Consider the following 22,140-nt stretch of genomic DNA (forward strand, 5'->3'; position numbering starts at 1 on the left):
GCCAAATCTATGAACTGGTTTAGGTCCAGCACCTGGGTAAGTGTTTGTGAATTATCATTATGGCAACTTCTTTCACATTTCTGCCAACAAACTTAGATATGTATATATTTTTAATTATCATTGAGGTCAGCATATGCCCCTATTATCTCTGGCCTACAGATGCCAACCAGAACAGAGCTCTTCAGGGATGCAGGTGCATATCCTCATCAATGCATTTTTTTTAAAGTCTTAGTGAAAAAAAGAATTTCTGAGCTGTTTTAAAAAAATTTGAGCATGTTTATTCATAAGAGTTACACAAAAGCTTTAAGTATGTTATCAATTATGATGACTAAATAATTTATTACAGTCAACATTACATTCATATCTATAGTTCACAGTTACTGAATTTACTGTTTTTATTACCTTTTAAAATTCAGATATTATCAAATTTAATTCATGAAAGAGGATGTATTCAATAGAAGACTTTTTCAAAACGTGTGAACTGATAAAAGAAGATATGAAATTTTTACAGTCATTTTTTTTTAAGGGAAGTCACTTTGCTCTTAAGAAGAAACTGCACCATTAAAGATGTTCTATCTTATTTCTGTGGGGCATTTGCAGGTGGCCGGGCAGCTTTCCATCATGTCTTTTGTATCACAGCCGTGTTTTCCAACCAAGTCGTCACAATTTGAGTACTTATTCACATGCATGCAGGGATTGGCTAAAATGAAATAAAAGGCAAATAAAACGCTGCTTCTTGGATGAAACTATCAGTTACCCAAAACTGTATTATCTCAGGGGAAATCTACTTACTCTGGACATTCTGTTATTTAAAGTTCAGTACATAATAATATGTAACAGTTTTAAACGGCTTAACAGACATACCTTATGTAGCAGATATAGAGTTTACACAGCTAGAGCTTTATAAAATCAAATAAAGTTTCCTGTCTTGTACCAATAAGGTGCACAGTAACAGAAATAACCTTAATTCCTAATATGTTTCAGGTGTTACTTATTTAGCCCAGTGTGTATATGTGTGTGTGTCTGTGTGCTATCATATCTGCTTGTGTGATGAGTGGATTGCACAAAGGGACAAGGGTACCAAAGGGGAACACAAATCCATCTCCCATTCCATTCAACAAACCACAGGAAGGAATAGCATCCTCTACTAGCAGTGGCTCTGGTGTGTGTGTGTGTACTGTCTGGGGATTAACAGAAGACTAGCTGGAACCTTCAACATTTTCTTAAAATAGCCCCACACTCTTTTTTCAGGTGCCTGCTTCCAGTGAAATGCAGCTGTTAGGGAGCAATCAAGTGATGGAACTGGCAGAGTGTGTCTGAGTTCTGACTGTGTGCATATGTGTGTGTGTGAGACAGAGGGAAGGGGTAGCCACACTGGGGAGCACAATATTAAGTTTCTTTTTTACATATTCCCTTTTGTTTAGGGGCAAAACCAAATCAGGCCTGACCCTGTCTGATATTATAGTCAGTTGGTTTCTATACTTTTGCCTTTTCCCTCCCTCACCGAGAAAAAGAAGGACTTAAAGGGAAACTTAATCTCCACTTTGGCTTGGGTTAACTTTGCTCTGAATGACTACCTCATGTCTGTATTGTTTTAGTCATCATTACTCTCAAATGGCAGCTGAACTTACCACTTCATTTTTAGATCTGGTTTTATTGCCAAGGTCTAAAAGGTTGATGTAGGAAAAGGAAGACCCAGAAGCAGAATGGGGGCATATATCTATCAGGGCAGATTCTGACACAGTCATCCTCAGTAACGTCAGTGTCCATGTAGACATCACCACGTAAAGATGCAGAATGGATCTTACTTACTGCAAAGCCCATTATCACAATGATGAGGGCAGTCTCCACATGGTTCTCCTTTTTTATATGGGGTATTCATTCTTTTCACATAGTTTCCCCTGGCAATCAAATTTTTGAAGGACAGAATTAGTGACAACATTAAGGAATATAGGATTGTGCCATGGGAGTGGAATATACAGCAAGAGTCTCAAGAGCTTAGGAAAGAAGAGGAGGGATTTTTGAAGGGTGAAGCCACAGAGACAATTTCCAGGTAAATTGGTAGTATATAAATATATGCAGAAGAAAGGAGATGGGGTTCCATCTCCTACTCTACTGCCTTTACTCCCACTGCCTTTACAGAGGACCAAAGGCGTGCAGCCAGAAGACAGGTTTGCAGTAAGGTTCCTAAGAATTTTTGGTATTAGCATTACGCAGACTATTACTTACTTCTTTATTAGATGAATTTGCTTTCATTGAGAATCTATTATGTGCCATGAACGATGCTAGACACTTAACATAGCTTTTCATATTTAATCCTCAGAAAGATCCTACAAGAAATGTATTGCCACTGCTTCTTTATAGATAAGAAAAAAGGAACTCCATGTTATTATGTTATTGGGGAACTGAAGGTCACACAACTAGTGAGTGGCAGAGCCAATGTTTGTATTTGAACCTTGTGGCCCCCAGAGCCCATTCTCTATACACCATGCTATCGATATCCCCATGGTTTATCACCCCTGAGAATGCACTACTTGTTGTTTCCTGTCTTTCCCAAGTCTCTCCATTCTTCAAAACCTGCCTTCAAGGCTCTCCATGAAGCTACCCTAGAACCTCAGATTGATGAAAGGGGTTGGATTATAGCTCAAGGTGCAAGCCACTTGGCCTACTATATGACCAAAAGGATCTCTTGCACTGTACTTACCCGGGGCAATACTGGCAAACATAGAAATACTTTAAAGTCTTGTGAGGACAGTAGGCTAATGCACAGCCGAGCTGGTGGGAAGTGGGCCAAACAAGCTGTAAGTGAAAAGTTTAAAATCAAGTCATTTTAATTAAATTTATAGTGTTCACACTGTTGGCTTTTTGTTTCTTAACTGCTTATTAGAAATCATCAATGAAGGAAATTTTAAAAGCTGAAAAGTATAGGCTTCAGATATTTTAAATTTCCCTATAAACTTGATGATTATTCTTTTAAAATCTCTCTTACAACTATAGCGCTTCATTTAACATCGAAGGAAGCTTTATGCATTCATGATACCTTTGTTATAACAGTGATTCATTCCCAAATTCATAAATATGTAGACAACGGAGTGTTGGGCAATGAGGAGAAAGTCACCTACAAGCAATTTGATTTTTGCAGGAAAAAGAAGAAAAAAAGCTTATTGTCGTTGTGTTTTTGTGCAGATAATCTCCGGTGCCCCAATATAACTTTTCTTTAATTTTAATATAATACAAAAATTATCTATTCAAAAATTTTAAAAAGTGGATATATAAGGGGCTGGCCCCATGGCCGAGCGGTTAAGGTCGCGCACTCTGCTGTAGGCGGCCCAGTGTTATGTCGGTTCGAATCCTGGGTGCGGACATGGCACCGCTCATCAAGCCACACTGAGGCGGCGTCCCACATGCCACAACTAGAAGGACCCACAACTAAGAATATACAACCATGTACCAGGGGGCTTTGGGGAGAAAAAGGAAAAAATCAAATCTTTTAAAAAAAAAAAGTGGATATATGAGTCTAATATTGTTGATTATTTTTCTCTTTAGCATTTCATCCTGTGACTGGCCCAGAGAAAAGACTTCAAGACTTTTGTTTAAAGGTCATTTACTGTTGCTTAAATATAATCGAATTCATTTCATCACTTTACTTCCAGAACTATCATTTCAAAAAATCTGCTGTGGCAAATCAAGGTCACAATGATGAGATAAGTGTTTGTGGGTATCCAAGAAATAGTAGACAGATGCTTATGTATATTAACAGGTAGCACATACTTTATAAAGTAGGGGAGCTTTCATGCTCACATAAAGATTACATAGCTCAGATGAGTGCTTGGCATTTCCATGATAAACTCAGGAGAAAAAGTAATTCTGGGATGGTAGAGGACAAGAAACATTAAGCTTTTGTCATTTCATTTTTACCTGGGTGTAATGGCCAATTTTAACATTTGCTCGAGTACGTCCAAATCCATATTTAAAATATTTAAGTTCCTCGTAAAAATATTGGATTACATCTGGCCAAGATTTGATACGACTGGACATGAGTATATTCTCCCCACAGCCAGCAACTAAAAATTAGAAAAAACAATGAACCAACAGTTAAACCACTAGTGAAGAATCCTCAATGAAAACTATTAAAACATTACATTTTAGTTTTGGGGATCAATATCACCTCCCAAAGATGTGCAGCCATCTTTCACCAACTGACCTATGGGAGATATCCAATTTCAATTTCAACAGCTTGGCTCTGTGAATTGGAATCACTTTTCCTGCAACCTAGGAATAGCTCTTTTTTAAAGGTAAACAGTAATTCATTTTCAAACTGATTATGTAGTTTCATGCAATCACAGTCATCATTTTGGTAACACTAGTAAACTGATAAACACTGTGAATTGGTAAGTATTGCTTATCTGCTATGCCTTCATGATATGCATACAGGGGATAGTAAAAACAGTTTCAGACATAATTTTGATCCTTGGCTCTTCAGCTAAGGAAATAAGGGGAGCACATGTGAAGCAGAGAGCAAATAGATCAGATAGAGATGGGTTATCCAGTAGGAAAATGAGAAAATCAAAGCCATGGATGCAAGAGTGACAATGGCATGTATGTGATGAGGTGGAGGCTGACCAGATATTAGTAAAAACGAGTAAGATAGGTTGGAGTAGAATGGACAGGCGGAGTGGGGTTAATTCTACATTAACACCACTTACACTTATGTTCTGGAAAGTTATACTGAAAGAAATAATTATTTTCACCAGGAGCTTGTGGTTTGGTAACTTTGACTATACTGTGTTAAGTGGGAGATTTTTTTGCATTTCAGGAATAAATTTGGCATGTGGCTAAATAAGGATGATGAGTATCTAAATAGACTTAACTTCAGAAAAAAGTACTTCAAACAATTTTTTGTTGTTTTCCTCCCTCAAAGCTTTTGCCTTTGATCCCTACCGACTCATTTTACTTTTTTGACTTGGAGTAGCAGGAGTAAAGAGATTTTAGGACAAGAGTTTTAAAAAGATGGAAGGACAATAAGAAAAGAAGCAGGGTGTGTGTCTGTGACAGGTGATAAAGCTAAAACCAACAGACAAAAATTAGATCACCTTTCCCAAACTGCCATGTCTGCTACTTCAATGATTTTTAGTTAATTTTTAGTTTTTATAAAATGACATATCATTCACTGGAGAAGCTTGACTTACAGCTAATTTTTCGTTTGGAGGAAGAACTGTGAGTCAGGGTGCACTTTTTTGCCCACTTTTCAGCATTCTTTGCAGCTTCATGATTCCACATCTTGAAATAAATGAAAAACATTTGGAAATGAAAATACGAAGCTTTCATGAGATAATGGAGATGTGGATGATTATATTGAAAACAAATGCCTATCTGATGAATTATTTTCCCGAATTTCTTATTTTTCCATTGTTCTAACAAAAGATACATTTCTTGCTTTCCTAAATGACTTAGTTACTAGGAAGTATCTTTCTATATGTGGGTCACAGGTGAAATATTTTAGGAAAAAGAATAGCCATCTTCTTAGCAGGAAAATAAATATTTCAAAACCAAGGCTCACTCTTTTAGATAGACAATACGGGTGATAATTCTTTTCTTTTCTAGCTTGGGGCTATGGCTATTTAACTAGAAATGAGACTAAATATGCGCTGTTTTCCCCCCAAAATGTCTATTGCATCTGCAGTAGTCTTCATATGTTAATATACATTGGATGTTATAGTAAGCATTAGTAAGACTGTGTTATACTAAATGAAATACAACAGTGTGAAGGACAAAATGTATGGAAAAATAAATGCTCACCCTTATCTCATATACAAAATAGAAAAAAATCTAGGAAAATCAATGCAAATAGGGATTTAGTATTATCGTAATTCAGACAAGTTAAGCCAAGATTACTAGCATTCCTTTAAAGGAAGAAAAAAAAAATGTCCCAAGCTAAGATGAGAAGAAATGTTCAGAATAGAGCAGACTTATCTTGTATCTTTGGGAAGGCAATTCCAATTACTTATTGCGGTCATGAGGTATTTATCCTGTGCATTTGGCACAACACACTTTCTCAGAAGTGAAGCTAGACATGAGGCTCACTGGAAAAATTCCTTCCCATAGCCTAGATTAAGAACCGACTGTCATAGAGTCGCAGAAATGGAATGAACCAGAAAGATAATAGATTCTATTTCCCATTAATTACAGGAATCCTTTCCAAAAAATACTCATTTTGACCATAATTGAAATATGTGTTCAGTACCTTCTAGGACAGCTCACTGTAGCATTAATTGCTACACAGATTTTTTTAATCTATTGAGGTATAGTATAGCCTCCAAATACCTATGATTTGTTGATTCTAGCTCAGCCCTTTGGGAAATCTAATTCATTTGTCATATAACACTTTAAATACTTGAATTGAAAAGAGAAACGGGAACTAATTTCTATTTCGCATCCCATATGTTACTGGCACTTTATTTACATGTTTACTTTAATATTTCTCTAATAATCCTCACAAAGATTGAACAAAGTTTGAAGTATCATTCCCACTAATAGCCAAGAAAGCTGAGGCTCCTCTAGATTAAGTAATTATCTTAGAGTCAACTATCATATCCTCCTGGGATATTCTTTATTTAGCCCAAATTATCTCCTACTTTATTGTGTTTGGGTTTCCAGGCTCTGCACCATGCTAATCAACATCTTCGGTATATGCTCCTTTTATTAATGTGTTGTCCAAATCTGTTCACATTATATAACAAATGATCTGATCATGGCCAAAAAGAGTGGGACTCTCATATTCCAGACCTATATGCCATATTTTATTATACAGTTTAAGTTTTCATTTGTAGTTTGGCATCTAATTATTCAAGTTAGGTAATTTACAGGGTTTCTTCCACAACATTGGTCCATTAATTATATCTTCATCCTAGAATGATAGAATCAACATGTTCAGTTCAAACGCAGGGTGTTGCATTTAACCACCAGCCAACAGGTCAACTTTCTAGTGAAATAAACAGATTAGAGCATTTCACATATGTAGATCCTAGCTTAACGTCCATTGCTAAATGGTTAAATGCTAGTTGATAACGATCCATCAACATGACAAAACTTACCATTTTAAGCATGTTGGAAGCAGTGGGCTTCACCATCCTTCTCATGTCATTGTGTGTATTAACAATCTCCATTTGGATTGATAGATGACGGGTGGATAAAGAGGAAACTGAGATATCTGACTTTAAAATGAAGCAAAAAGTTACTAAGGACAATGTTACCATATTGAAAACCAAAGTAACAGAACTACAATTGCTTTATTTCAATGTGGAAGTTAATAAAAATGTTTAGCTTTGTGTTCTCTAGCTTTAACATCAAACTCACCCAGAGGGCTAGTTAATACACGATTACAGGCTCCACCCCCAGAGTTTCTGATTCAGGAAGACTGGGTGGGGTGAGAGAATTTGCCTTTCCAACAGGTTCTCAGGGACCATGCTTTGAGAATCAATAAGTAGTCTGACTCATAAAATTGCGCGGAACTTGGGCTTGTCCTTTTGAATATCACCATTTTTTGCCTTCAATAATAGATTAATTTGATCCACAAGACCTATTTACACACGATCCTATCCTATAACATGCAAGAATTTAAAGTCCTCATCATCGGCCTAATTATCACCAGAAAATGCCAATAGAACAAAAAAATAGTTCCAACCTTTTACTCACAAAGAGAATTTGAGCCATATGATATCCAACAAGAAATATCTACTCAAAATGCAGAGAATTTCAGGCTTAAAAAACCACAGAGAAATGTAAGAAGGCTATAGTAGATCCAGATATTATTTAGATTAAACAATATGAGTGGCATTCTGGGGTGTCTCCGCCAACTGTATTCAGTATCTTATAGAGATTATGAGTTGTGTGCATACTTATGTTTAAACCGCCCTCAGAAATTGTTATCCTTTTCTGTCTAAATAAGAGCATAACTAAGGGGCAACATATTTTTTAAAAATGGAAAAATTACTCATTAAAAATTATGGACTGAAAAAGCTGAAAGAAACCCCAGAAATCATTTAGTAGATGCTGTGCTGGTTCTTCTCTACTTGCTGTACTGCCCAACCTGTGTACTGCCCATCCTTCTGTGCCCTGACCTGTGGGCTGGAGCTGACCTTTCTGGTCTGCACGCCCTGGGCTCACTTGTCTTACTGAGGCTTTCTGGATAGAGTGAATCAAAGGGAGGCACTGGTAGGAAAATAGAGGGTTGAGATGGGGTAGAGGTCGGCACATTTCTTGCCACTCCCTTCCTACTTCTGCACTCCATCTCTGGAGTAGATATCTCCATTCTTGATCCCATTTTTTTGGCTTCAAACTCCATAACATTATTTCTTCCTTTAGTCCCTGAGGCCTAGCAGTGGAAAGGCTTTCCACTGCTGCTGGTCTCTACCTTTGTTCCTTCAACCCTGTTCCTTCCTCTATAAATATCGCTTCATTAATGCTCGTGCACTGAAAACATTTGGGTTGAAAAAAGAAATGGTAATGATGTGACATGATGGAGGTGTTAGCTAAAGCTATGGTGGTTATCATCTGTAATATATAAGTGTAACAAATCAACATGTTGTACAATTATGTGTATGTGTCAATTATATCTCAATAAATTTGGAACAAAAGAAAACATCTGTGTTAAATTCTGATCCTTATCTAGACTCTGAGTGAAAGAAGTGCCTTGTTTTACCCAGGAAAGAACAGATTCAGAAAGGTTGACTGGATTATGGAGAATCTCTTTTTTCATTATATCCAGAAACCAATTAATTTAAACTTAGAAGTGCAAATTAATAAACAGATAACATACCGTTTATGCTTATAGGCTCTCATTTAATAATGACGGCAACATATGGAAGCTACCATTGTTTTTTCGAAAACAGCTTACCACATTAAGCATTTTGCTATCAGTGTGCTCATATGTCTTTTTTATTTCTTGGATTTGCTAATAACATCTTTTGACTCACTGATCAAACCCAAAGGAAGTATTTGGCAAAAAAACCCCACAAAAGACGTTCTGAAAATAAGTTTCAGAGGATCACAAGCATTTGAGTATATTAAGTACACCACTAAAGCTGGGCAAGTTTGCTTAAATAACTGAATTAGCGTCTAATTTCTTTGCAGTAATGCATCCTTTTACTCAGACATCACCTCACATTGACCTTCTCATTATTGCTTTTCCAATCACACCATTACCAAACACAAAGCAGCAAGAATAGTCCCTGATGTTTTAAAGTGCTATGTGAATAACAAGAGGGCAGAAGGCCAAACGTGCTCTTAAAGTTATAGCTCACACGATTAAGAAGCCAAAAGCAAATGATAACTGAGACCCTTGAATGTGCAATGGGTTTCCTGGAGGCCAACACTGTGAGTACTAAGCAGCAGACCCATCACACTCAGCTTTGGGGATATTCATAACATTCATTAATATATTGTCACATTTTCTTTCCCTGTATCTTAAAAAAGCTGTGAAAGAATTTTAATTTCTACACTTTATGGAAGTACTATTATATAATTTGTTTCTCAAAGCACCCCATTGTGGTAAGAATTATTATCTCCACTGGAAAAAATGAAGAAATTAAGGTTCAGAGATATTCTAGACTAAATAAATCACTCCTTAATGGACACTGCTCAGAATAAATGGCAGGATTGACTAAAACTCATGCCCATTTTATAGATGGAAATTAGACATTTTAAAAATCTCTTATCTAAACTTACAAAATCAGTGAGCAAAAATGCCAGAATGTGAACAAATTCTTTTGACACTAAATAAATCCTAGGGTCTTTCCGGGTCAAGAGACTGGCACCTACAATGCAATGATCACTTAGGAAATAGCACTTCTAAACTTTAGCTAAAATTCTTCTTCCCATGTGCTGATACTAATCTACCTACACGGTGCACAAAGATGGTAACCAACTATGGAAAACTTGTTTTTCCTTATCTTCTTTTGAGAAATATGGAAGATGCTTTCTTCTTTTTGTTTTACTCAAATAACATCCTAGTCTGGTAAAAGCTTCAGTTCTTTAGAAGTCAAACCCACTATCCCTTTAAATAAATACAGAAGTCAAATTATGATAATCACTAAACTTCAAGGGTATAAAACTACCTTCCTTTTTCCTGTTACACCACCTAACCTACTTGTTCTTATAGTCAAGGAGGGTAAAAGGAAGTAGAAATTTACGGGGCAGATCTTTCATTTCTTCATTGAGTTTCCTCTTTCAGCAAGGAGTGGGATATATCCTATTTTTCTAAAAGCTTATATCTTTCTCTACTTGTTCACTTTCCACTTGTTTCTCAACCTACTACATTCTGTCTTCTGTCCCCACAACCCTACTGAACTGGCATTTGCTGAGACCATCACAACCTCATCAATGGTAAATATAATGGAAACTTTTCATTCCTTATGCTATTTGTCTCAGTAGCATTGGGAAATGTTGCGTACATCTTTCTTCTTGAATCACTTTCCCCTTGACTTTTGTGATGTTGCTATTTCTTCGTCTCAGTCTCCTTCCCTTTAAGCTTCCCTTCCTCTGGCTCACTGTTCAATCTTGGTATTCTTCAGTATTCTTTCCTTTTTTACTTTATACATTTTCCACCTTTGCAGTTTCGGTGTCACTTATACGCTGATGACCCCCAAACCTCTATCTCCAGCTCAGATCTCATTCACGACTCACCTGAAACCTACCTGCGCCAGACGAATTCATCCTTGGCTCCCCTCTATGCCTGATCATCATCAGGTGCCCTCTATTCTAGTGAATGGCATCACCAGTGACCCAGTGATGCAAACTGATGTTGTCACCCTCTCCTCGCATCTCATGTCTAATCAATCTCTGAATCCTGTAGCTTCTACTTTGGAATTAGATCCTCATTCCCATAATCAAGCACAGGCCACTATCATAACATTTCACTTACATTACTGAGCAAGTTCCCAACGAGTCTCCCTGCCTCCTGTGTTGCCCTCTGTCATATGATAGAGTGGTCTTTCTGAAATGCAAATCTGACTCTGTCTGTCTCTAATTTGAACGCTTCCTGATTGCTTAGGTCTGATAAGACTGGAGCCTCCTCTTACAACTCCAGCTTCATCCCACAGTTCATCTCTTCTAACTCCACCAAACATGACTGTCTCTTACTTCTTCATACTCCAAACTGGCTTCTGCTCAAACTCTCATGCTCTCTCTCTTATCTGTCACACTTCAGACCTGATGTAACCTTTTCCTCAAATACTTCCCTTTTCCATCTCTATCCTCTCTCCTCACTGGTCTAAATTCTACTAATTGTATTATCATCAGGACTAGATGAGATGATAAATACAAAGTGCTTAGAATTTTTTAAAAATAGCAAATGTTCAGTAATAATGTTCTTTGAAGCCCCATAGGTACCTTTGCAATGCACTTATCATACTTTTAAAATTGCCTGTTGACCCATAAATCCTCTACTACTCTGAAGTGTTATGTGAGCAGTAGCAAGTTAATCTTATTTATTGCTCCATCCCTAGCATCTAGCAAGTGTCTGGTATAGTAGACATTAAATATGTGGTTGTTGAATTGAACTAAATTGAAATGGAGTGAGCTAAACTTTGGAAGCCAAAATTATACTTTCATTTTTGAACTGTTGCTGTTTAGGACTTTGTAATATCAAATATACACTTTTGTAGGTCTAGAAACTATATCTTCAAGCATATGTTAAATTCTTCAACTGAATAAGCTACTCATGATAAAAATGGATTTCTATAAGGCAAGCAGTGAGTTACTTTATGCTTCTGATTCATGCTATACTTCACATCTGATGCTCATTGCTGACCTACTGTCTATTGCTTAGTAGTTTTAACCAGTAAGAAAGTTATTGATTACTGTGAATATATGCATTGGTGAGAACCATGGTGTATTATATGACCAGAGAAGATTTCCTTTTGCTCCCCATCCCAGGAGATTTGCAAACATCATCTTTGTCTGTGTAACATTCACCATGAGTAATGGGTAAGGCAGCCCTATTATTAGAGCTTAAAATCTATCTTCTAAGTCAAATCCTTACCATTCCTGCAGCTTGTTGCAGCACTAACATGAAGCATATGACCACCAACACCATTGTCTCTGAGAAGAAATGAAGCATTAATGAGATTTATGAGTACATAGAAATAGCTTACTTTATGAACAAAATTATTATAATATTAAGAAATGGACTCATATAACTTTTTGCAGAGATTTTGTAGAATATAAGAACAGATTTTCTTGGTCAGATTAACAGTTTTTCTCAATGAAAGTCAATCTCACCCTTTACCTACAAATGCAGGCTTTATTCTTGTGTTACCCATTGCTAGGTTGGAACCCAGGAATTCTTCTTAATACCTTTATAAAGACAATAATTTGGGACCTAACCAAAGGAGAAGTTGATCTGTAATAATTCATATCACTGATGAGCATCTCCAGTTGGAGGAAGTTAGTTTAAAACCTTGTCTTAAAAAATTTCTCTCTTGGTCATTATACTTTTTAATGTACCAGAGAACAAAGCAAGTTGCAGATTTGCAAGATTGTACGCTAAAGTTATACAAGTGAATACTCCAAAGAGTGATGGATTTATATTTCCATCACACTCTTACTCTTAGTCCATATAATTCTCCACTGTTATTACTATTATTAAAAAATTGCCAAGTGTTACTTTTATAACAATTCTTTTATTTTAGAAGTTATTTCTTAAAACACCTTTTTCCCATTAAATTTTGCTCTAATTCTTCTTTATGACTATTAAGTATTAATGTTGGCTATCATTGTCCCATTGGGGATCCTGTCTGAAAAGTTGGACAGCCTGCCCCCTTCAACCAATTTGTGTATGACATGGTTTTGACTATCCTCAGTTCCCTAATATCTTTGTTCTGAATATACTGCAGTTTATCTCTACTCCCCATTAAAAAGTGTTAAGTCAAATATGAGTACAATATGCCATGCATGATTCATCTTTTGGTTTATTTGGTATATTGGACCAAGGCAATGCTGAAAAAAATAGTTGATATAAACCCTAATAATTAATACACTCCCATCTACTAGCAGTAAAGTTGAGAATAAAATTAAAGACTACAAAAGTTTTATTCCCACTGTAGACAGCTCTTATTATTAAATAATGCAGCAAATGTTTTACCTGAAATGAGCAGATGGGAAGGAAAAGATGTTTCTATGTCCAAAGAGAGATGAACTTATTTTGTTCCTCAGAACAGCAGTATATATATGAAACACAAATCACTTCTCTTTCCTGTTTGGTTACTCTGAATTGTGCAAGGTAGTAGTAACGTGTGACGGTGAAAACCTCCCCTAAAAGATCTTATCACCTGCTTCAGTACTAAATAAGCCCAATATTGAGTTCTAAAGAAGAATTCAGTTAATAATTGCAGTTCTGCTGTAATTAGGGTTAACAATGTTAGTAATGATAGGTTAGGGAAGACTTAAGTTTTACGACAATGGTCTAGAGAATATAATACAATTTAACTAGATAGAGACGTATGTATTTTTTCTCAAAAGCATTCCATGGAATTACTAACTAATTAGCATTCAGTAAATTGCCCTTGTGTCGTCTAAGCATGATATAAGGCATATTAAAAAAAATCTCACGTTATGTTCCATTATTAAAATCATTCATACAATCTGAGATTTAATGAATGCAGGAAAATAATTTTTACCTTATTTTTATCATCAAATGACACCATATTGAAATAATGTGTTCAAATAATTTTCTAGAAACACAGTATCATAATTTGATGAAAGAAAAGATCTCCCAAATACATCAAAGGGGGAAAAATGAGTTTGACATATGTAATAAATTTATTCTAAAAACTGTTAATTTTTCATGCTTTCATTAAAAAATAGTTTTCCTCCAAGATTGTGTTAATCTAGATTGGAAAGGCAGCCACAATAGTGTTTTAGGGAGTGGTCTCTGCAGCCAGTCGCCCTTGTTCATATCCCAGCTTCGCTGCTCACTAACCAAGAAAACATAAGCAAGTGATATATTTTCCTCGTGCCTCAATTTTCTCAACTATAAAATGGGGTAATCTTAATAACCATGAGATGTTAGAGTTATTATGAAATAAGTTAATTCAGTTGAAACTCTTAGCACTTGCAATATTGTAGGCACTTAGTGACCGTTATTATTATATTTCACTAATTTTTAATTAATTAATTTATTAGTAACACAGGACAAAGCAAGATACTATGGAGTATGGAAAGAACTATATGGGGGGGGGGGCGGCCCCAGGCCATAGTGGTTAAGTTTCCCGTGCTCTGCTTCAGCATCCAGGGTTCACAGTTTGGATATTGGTGCCAACCTACACCACTCCTCAGCCATGCTGTGGCAGTGACCCACATACAAAATAGAAGAAGACTGGCACAGATATTAGCTCAGGGGTAATCCTCCTTAGGAAAAAAAAAAGAAAGAAGTATATGTGGAAGAAGTGATAGCAACCTGGTAGCATAAGATGTTCCTCCTTTTTATTCCCCTTTTTAATCAACAAATTAGACAATCATACATAAACAAAGGCACCTTTGTGGATATTTTGGAACCTAGGACTTTTACTCCAAGAGTCCAGAGAGGAATTTCACTTACCAATGCAGCTGGTAAGATACAGACAAACCTCCATCTGAGCTGTGGAACCAGCGGAGCCAGCAAAACTGCCTAGACCCCTCTTGCCACAGTTGGGCAAAAAGTCAGGTGGCTTACGCCTAAGCAGGCACTCAGGTACGAGTGAGTGCAGAAGTCTAGCCTTCCCGAAGGGAGACTCTAGCACAACACTGGAGGAAAAAGAAAAAATAGGAATCTAGTCACAGTGGAGTTGGTAACAGAAGCTTTCTTGGCACCTCCCTTCCCCCAAGGAAACACTGTAGGGAGCTGATTTATCCAGCAGAAGCGATCTCTCCCGCAGGGAAAAAGGAAAGTGGTGCGTGACAGCCCAGCTACCCCAGCTGGGCGGGATGCGGCTGGAGAAACCCATTTCTCCCCACCAGCACCTGGAGTAGTAAGGTGGGAGCTTTAGCCTGGGGGGACAGAGGACATTGGGAAAGAGGCAGATAAGAATTTCAAACAGTGTTAAAGGGATTGTGCTCAGCAGAAATTCTACCCACCAATGTCTTGGGGTGCCATCCCTGGAAATCTCCCTACCAGGTCCATGGGCACCCCCAATGCACCAAATGCTAAACCCACATCACCTTCAACTCTACTGTCAGCTTTTTGTGTGTGCTCCCCAGTGCACCTGTGAGAAGGTACTCTGGAAAACTGGGAGCATAGTCAGTAAAGAGGCCGCAGTTGATGGGCAAGGGATAAACTACAAAGTTGAGCTATAGCGCCACCTTCTGGAAAACAACAGAGGATTCCAAAGTCAGCTGGGTGAATTAAAAGAACCAGAATAGACACAAAAGATTAAAAATTCACCCTCAAGGGGAAACAAGAAAAGTGCAGCAGATACAGTTTCACAAAAACTGAAGAAAACACACCTCACATAATAGAAATAAAACTCCATCTGCTGAAGACAATGGATAAAGAGTTGAAGAAGTGTCTGCTACTTCAAAGGGAAAGCAGAAATGCATAACTACAAGTAACAAGAAAAATCAAGATAATATGGCATCACACAAAGAAAATAACAATAATTCTCCAGAAATTGACTTCAAAGACATGGAATATTGTGATATAACCAATAAAGAATCCAAAATAACTGGTATGAAGAAACTCAATGAGTTATAGAAAACTCAGAAAGAAAATTCTGTGAAATCAGGAATAAAATATGAACAAAATGACTTCTTTACCAAAGGGATTGCAATTACAAAAAAGAAACAAGTATAAATTCTGGAGCTGAAGAAATCAACAAATGAGATGAAGAATGCAATAGAGAGCATCTGTAGCAGGGCAGAGCAAATGGAAGGAATGGTAAATGAATTAGAGGATAGGAATTTTGAAATTGTAGTTAGAAGAGAAAAAGAAACTAAAATTAAAAAGAGTGAGAAAGCCTACCAGAGTTATTAGATTCCATCAGAGAGATAAATATCAGAATAATCGGAAATGTAGGAGAAGAGAAAAAGGGTGCAGAAAGTATATTTAAAGAAATAATAGCTGAGGACTTCGCAAACCTGGAGAAAGACAGAATTATAAGTCCACGAAACTAATAGGACATCTTATTATCTCAATGCAAGAAGATCTCCAAGATATGTTATAATGAAACTGTCAAAAATCAATGGTAAAGAAAGAATCCCAAAGGCAGCCACAGGGAAAAAAGGTAACCTACAAAGGAACCCCTTTAGACCATCAGCAGATTTCTCAGCAGAAACTCTACAGCCCAGGAGAGAGTGGAATGACATATTGAAAATGTTGAAAGATAAAAATTGCTAGCCAAGAACACTTTCCCTGGCAAAGTTATCCTTCAGATATAAAGGAGAAATAAAGGCTTTCCCAGACAAACAAAAGACCGAGTTCACTATCACTAAACCTGCATACAAGAAATGCTGAAAGGAGTTCTTCAAGCTGAAATGAAAAGACGCTGATTGGTGATATGAAAGTACACAGTACATTGGTAATGGTGAAAAATGTACAGTCAGACTTAGAAAAATGTAACTCTATATTAGGATAGTGTACTAACCACTCAACTATTGTATAAAAGTTGAAGGAAAAGAGTAGTAAAAAAAACTATAGCTACTATAAACTGCTAACAAATACAACATAAAAAGTGGTAGATTATGACATCAGTAACATGAAAGGGAGGAGGAAAAGGCTGAAGCCTTCATAGGCGATTGAAGATAAGCTGCTATCAGTTGCAAATGGATTATTTTATTTATAAAATGTTTTATGTAAACCCCATGGTAACCACAAAACAAAAACCGAGAGTAGGTCCACAAAAGACAAATAAAGAGGAACAAATCATATCACCATGGAAAACAACCAATCTACAAAGGTAGGCAGAAAAAGAGGGAAAAAGAAACATTGGAAATACAAAACAATCAGAAAGTGATTAATAAGATGGCATTAGTAAGTCTTTACATATCAATTATTACTCTAAGTGTAAATGGATTGAATTTGCCAAGCAAAAGGCACAGAGTGACTGGACAGATAAAAAAGAAGCCTCAATTATATGCTGCTAAAAGAGACCCAATTCAGAATTAAGGATCCACATAGACTGAAAGTGAAAAAGTGGAAAAAGATATCCCATGCAAGTGGAAACCAAAAGAAAGCAGGGGTAGATATACTTATATCAGACAAGATAAAATTTAAGACAAAAACAGTAAGAAGAGACAAGGAAGGTTATTATATAATGGTTCATCATATACAAATCTATAAATGTGATATACCATATTAATAGAATGAAAGAAAAAAATCATATGATCATCTCAATAAATACAGAAAAAGCATTTGACAAATACAACATCCCTTCATGATAAAAACTCTCAATAGTCGGGTATAGAAGGAACATACCTCAACATAGCAAAGACCATATACGACAAACCCACAGTTATTATACTCAATGGAGAAAATTAAAAGCCTTTCTTCTAAAATCAGAAACAAGACAAGGGTGACCACTCTCAACTCTTATTCGACATTGTACTGGAAGTCCTAGCTAGAGCAATCAGGCAAGACAAAGAAGTAAAAGGCATCCAAATCAGAAAGGAAGAAGTAAAATTATTGCTATTTGCAGATGATATCATCTTATATACTGAAAATTCCAAAGGCTCAACTAAAAAACTGTTGGATCAAATCAATGAATTCAGTAAAATTCAAGAATATAAAATCAATACAAGGAATCAGTTGCATTTCTATGCACTAACATGAAACATCTGAAAAAAAAATAAAACTATTCCATTCAAAATAGCATCAAAAACAATACGTTATCTAGGAATAAATTTAACCAAAGAAGTGAAAGATCTGTACAATGAAAACTAAAAGACTTTGCTGAAAGAAATCAAAAAAGACAAAACAAATGGAAAGACATCCTGTGTTCATGAATTGGAAGAGCTAATATTGGTAAAATGTCTATGCTACCTAAAGTCATCTATAGATTCAACTCAATCCCCATCAAAATTCCAATAACATTTTTCACATAAATAGAAAAAAATCAATGCTAAAATTATTATGGAGCCAGGAAAGACTCCGAATAGCCAAAGCAATCATGAGATAGAAGACTTTTGAGGCATCACACTTTCTTATTTGATATTATACTACAAAGCTATAGTAATTTAAACAGTATGGTACTGGCATAAAAATAGACACATAGATCAATGGAACAGAATAGAGAGCGCAGAACTAAAGCCCTGTATATATAGTTAATTGATATTTGAAAAAGGAGCAAAGAGCATCCAATGGGGAAAGAATGGTTTCTTCAACAAATGTGTTAGGAAAACTGGATAACCACATGCAGAACAATGAAATTGGATCCCTATCTTACACCCTTCACAAAAATTAACTCAAAATGAATCAATGACTTAAACATAAGACTTGAAAACATAAAATTCTTAGAAGAAAACATAGGGAAGAAGCTCCTTGACATTGATCTTGGCCAAGATTTTTTGGATATGACATTACAAGCACAAACAACAAAAGAAAAATTCAACAAGTGGGACTACATCAAACTTAAAAGCTTCTGCATAGCAAAATAAACAACAAAATGAAAAAGTAAACTGTGAAATGGGAGAAAATATTTGCAAACCATGTATTGGATAAGAGGTTAATATTCAATATTTGTGAAGAACTCATACAACTCAAAACAAAAAGACAAACAATCCAATTAAAAACTAGGCAGAGGAACTAAATAGATATTTTTTCAAAGAAGACACCTAAATGGCCAACAGGCACATGGAAAGGTGCTCAATATCACTAATCATCAGGGAAGTAAAATCAAAGCCACAATGAGATGTCACCTCATACTTTTTAGAATGGCTATCATCAAGAAGACAAAAGATAAGAAATGTTGGTAAGGATGTGGAGAAAAGGGAATAATTGTGTACAGTTGACACAGCCACTATGGAGAACAATATAGAGGTTCCTTAAAAAATTAAAAATAGGGGCCGGCTCTGTGGCCAAGTGGTTGGGTTTGCGTGCTCCGCTGCGGCGGCCCAGGGTTCGGATCCTGGGCGCAGACATGGCACTGCTCGTCGGGCCACGTTGAGACGGCGTCCCGCATCCCACAACTAGAAGGACCTGCGACTAAGATATACAACTGTGTACAGGGGGGCTTTGGGGAGATAAAGCAGAAAAAAAAAAAAGAAAAGATTGGCAACAGTTGTTAGCCCAGGTGCCAATCTTTAAAAAAAAAAATTAAAAATAGAACTACCATACAATCCAGCAATCCTGCTTTTGAGTATATATGCAAAGGAAATAAAAACAGGTTATCAAAGAGATTTATGCACTCTGTGTTTATGTCAGCATTATTCACAACAGCCAAGATATATGTCCATCAATGGATGAGTGGATAAAGAAGAGGTGGTATATATAATACTATTTAACCACGAGAAAAAAGAAAATCCTGTCATTTGCAGCAACATGAGTGGACCTTGAGGACATTATGCTAAGTGAGATAAGTCAGACAGAGAAAAACAAATACTGTATGGTATCTCTAATATGTGGAATTAAAAAAAAGCCGAGCTCCAAAAAACAGAGTGGAATGGTGGTTACCAGGGGCTGGGGAATGGGAGAGATGTTGTTTAAGGGTACATACATGCAACTAACAAAAAAGTGAGTCATGGAGATTTAAACCATTTAAAACTCAGCCTGCTGGCAAGAGTCAAATTAAGCAAAAGACAATCCCACCTATTGCTAAAACCTCTGAAAAGATTAAGGAGTCTTAGAGTAAGGGTCAAATTTAGTATATAGCTCCCAGCAAATACTTCCTCCGGGAAAAATAGCTCAGAAAAGAATATTGCTTTCTTACCAAAGCAACATCAGGTCAAAGTAACTTCTATTAAATAGAGAAGAGGTGTTATGGAAGTGAGAAAGAAAAAAGGACAACATATGGAGGTATTAGGAATGGACTGGATTCAAATAAATCATGAGATAACCATGTTTTTGAGGGTGTCACGCTACTCAGAAAACAAAAAGAAAAAGAAAACAGAAACATCAGCCAGGATTAAAAGAGGCTGTGACTGTTTAAAACTTAAAATTACAGTCAGGTGCATAGTGATATTTTGGCCAATGACCAACTGCATATATGACAGTGGTCCCCTAAGACTTGTACCATATAGCCTGGATGTGTAGTAGGCTATACCATCTAGGTTTGTGTAAGTACACTATATAATGTTTGCACAATGATGAAGTCACCTAAGGGGCATTTCTCAGAACATATCCTCGTCATTAAGTGATGTCTGACTGCATTTGAAACTCACAACTGTGTATGGGCCTGAGCTTAGATAGCTGTTCCATCTTCAAAGAGAGCATAGTCTCTACTTAGCAACTTCAGTGATAACTGAGAAATATGCACACACACACACACACACACACACACACACATATATATATATATATACTTTAAAGTGAAGTTTCTCTCAGAGGGTAGAGCTGTGGGTCACAGAGAATAATGAAAAAGGGAACAAAATCAGGGATTAACCAGAGAACAATCTCCACCCCCATGATAGGGGGTATCTCACCATGTCTTCTCAGCAGGATTTCAGAAATGCTATGGACCACTGCCTGATATATGTCTTCCATTTTCCCCCATTCTGACTGACATTGTTTGTTGCAGTTATCAAACTCCTCTTTTATTGTTTTGTATTAACTCTGTGTAGGGTTAAAATCTTGTTTTAATTTGTAGATCACAAGATCAAGAGAAGCATCCCTTGTGTGGAGAGATGCAGACTTTGAGAAAAATGCCATGACTGGATGTGACTTTTGTGGTATCTCTTTTGGGAAGAAGGGTAGGTATAGCTTGCAGGTGTTAAGGAGAGTGAATTAAATTTTTGGTCTAGAAGGATGTTATGTGGTATTATGAGATATTTCCTGTGCTCTTCCTTCTAGGCACATGGTAGAATTGCATTTCTCCATTTCTTAAAGTTATTAATGACCATGTCACTTGTTTAAGCTAATAAAATGCTAGCAGAATTGGTCTATGTCATTTCTAGATGGAAGCTTCAAAGATGTTTCCATATTTCCTTTTTCTACTATGGTGATATTCATTCAATGGTGAAACCTCCATCAGTTTGATCTTTGATTGAAGGTAACGTGCAGCAATGTTCCTCTCCAACTTGTGATGGAAATATAACATGAGTGAGCAATAAACATATACTATTTAAGTCACTAAGATTTAGGGGCTATTTTGTTTCTGCAGCACTACCCAGCCCATCCTGATTGAAACTGTATACAAAGCCATTGAAGGTTTGTATATCCTGAGAGTGGTACGGTCTGGTGTGTATGTGGCTGGAAGGAAGACTGGAAATTACATCACCATCATCAAGAAATGATGATTACCTGAACTAGACCAGTATTGAGGTTGGCTGTGGGACATAAGACGTGGAATTGAGAATGCCTTAAATTCTTTTGCCATTATGAAATATATAAAATGCTTTGTTATTTTCCATGTGCTTGTAACTTGTTAGATCTTCGGAAGCTGAATAGATAATCAGCTTTCCTCACAATACAGATACGCTACTCCAGAAATCATTCAGGTAAAAGAATCTGCCCAGATAAGAGTGACAGGGAGACAGCTGGCTTAACCTAAGGCTTGAAGGGAAGTTTTTGTTCCTCTTTACTAATAATTGTCATGGACTGCATGTAATAATGATTTCATCAAAAGAGTTTAAGCAGTTTTTTTATTTGTTTACTATATTTCGCAGACTTGGAAGCTAAGTGAAAGACAAAGGAGAACAGGAAATTTGTTTAATTTAAGTGACTTTATTTTCACTCAAAGAACTAAATGACCATTTTTAAAACCATTTGATCAACTTTGCTTCTTCCCTCTTGCTCTAATGAACGTGACAATTTTTCTTGTGCAGACAACCTCTTCTAAACTTAGAAATCTTTAGTGAATTATTACAGTGTTTCAGGTTACTTTTAATGCTATGTTTATCTAAATAGCTTGGATTCAAAGAAAGATAATCTTAATAATAAGGAGAGCGCCCATAGTCACTGAGTACCATTCATCATTCTTATTTTAAATCTGATGCTTGACTTTTTCTGAATGAAAT

At 36.4% G+C, this 22,140-nt stretch overlaps 1 protein-coding gene across 1 annotated transcript; it reads right to left on the reverse strand.

The window, feature by feature from the left end:
- Positions 1–253: 253 nt before the first annotated feature.
- On the reverse strand, positions 254–13,228 carry LOC103563018 (cysteine-rich venom protein-like). The gene is made up of 8 exons (XM_008538216.2): positions 13,142–13,228; positions 12,041–12,099; positions 7,095–7,214; positions 5,190–5,280; positions 3,919–4,064; positions 2,705–2,799; positions 1,813–1,901; positions 254–700 (listed from the first exon to the last, which is right to left on the reverse strand). Exons 2-8 carry the CDS (start codon positions 12,092–12,094, stop codon positions 573–575), a joined length of 723 nt encoding a protein of 240 aa, XP_008536438.1. The 5' UTR covers positions 12,095–12,099; positions 13,142–13,228; the 3' UTR covers positions 254–572.
- Positions 13,229–22,140: the final 8,912 nt, after the last annotated feature.

Source organism: Equus przewalskii, chromosome 19, assembly GCF_037783145.1.
Source record: "Equus przewalskii isolate Varuska chromosome 19, EquPr2, whole genome shotgun sequence".
Classification (NCBI taxonomy): domain Eukaryota; kingdom Metazoa; phylum Chordata; class Mammalia; order Perissodactyla; family Equidae; genus Equus; species Equus przewalskii.

Bases quoted from the DNA above. Each gene is read 5' to 3' on its own strand.
- LOC103563018 (XM_008538216.2), bottom strand. From the start codon at position 12,094: ATGGTGTTGGTGGTCATATGCTTCATGTTAGTGCTGCAACAAGCTGCA. The intron at 1,902-2,704 runs GTAAGTACAGTG...TTTGATTGCCAG, and splicing joins GTTTGCCAGTATTGCCCCGG to GGGAAACTATGTGAAAAGAA. The intron at 701-1,812 runs GTAAGTAAGATC...ATTTCATTTTAG, and splicing joins TTGTGATAATGGGCTTTGCA to CCAATCCCTGCATGCATGTG.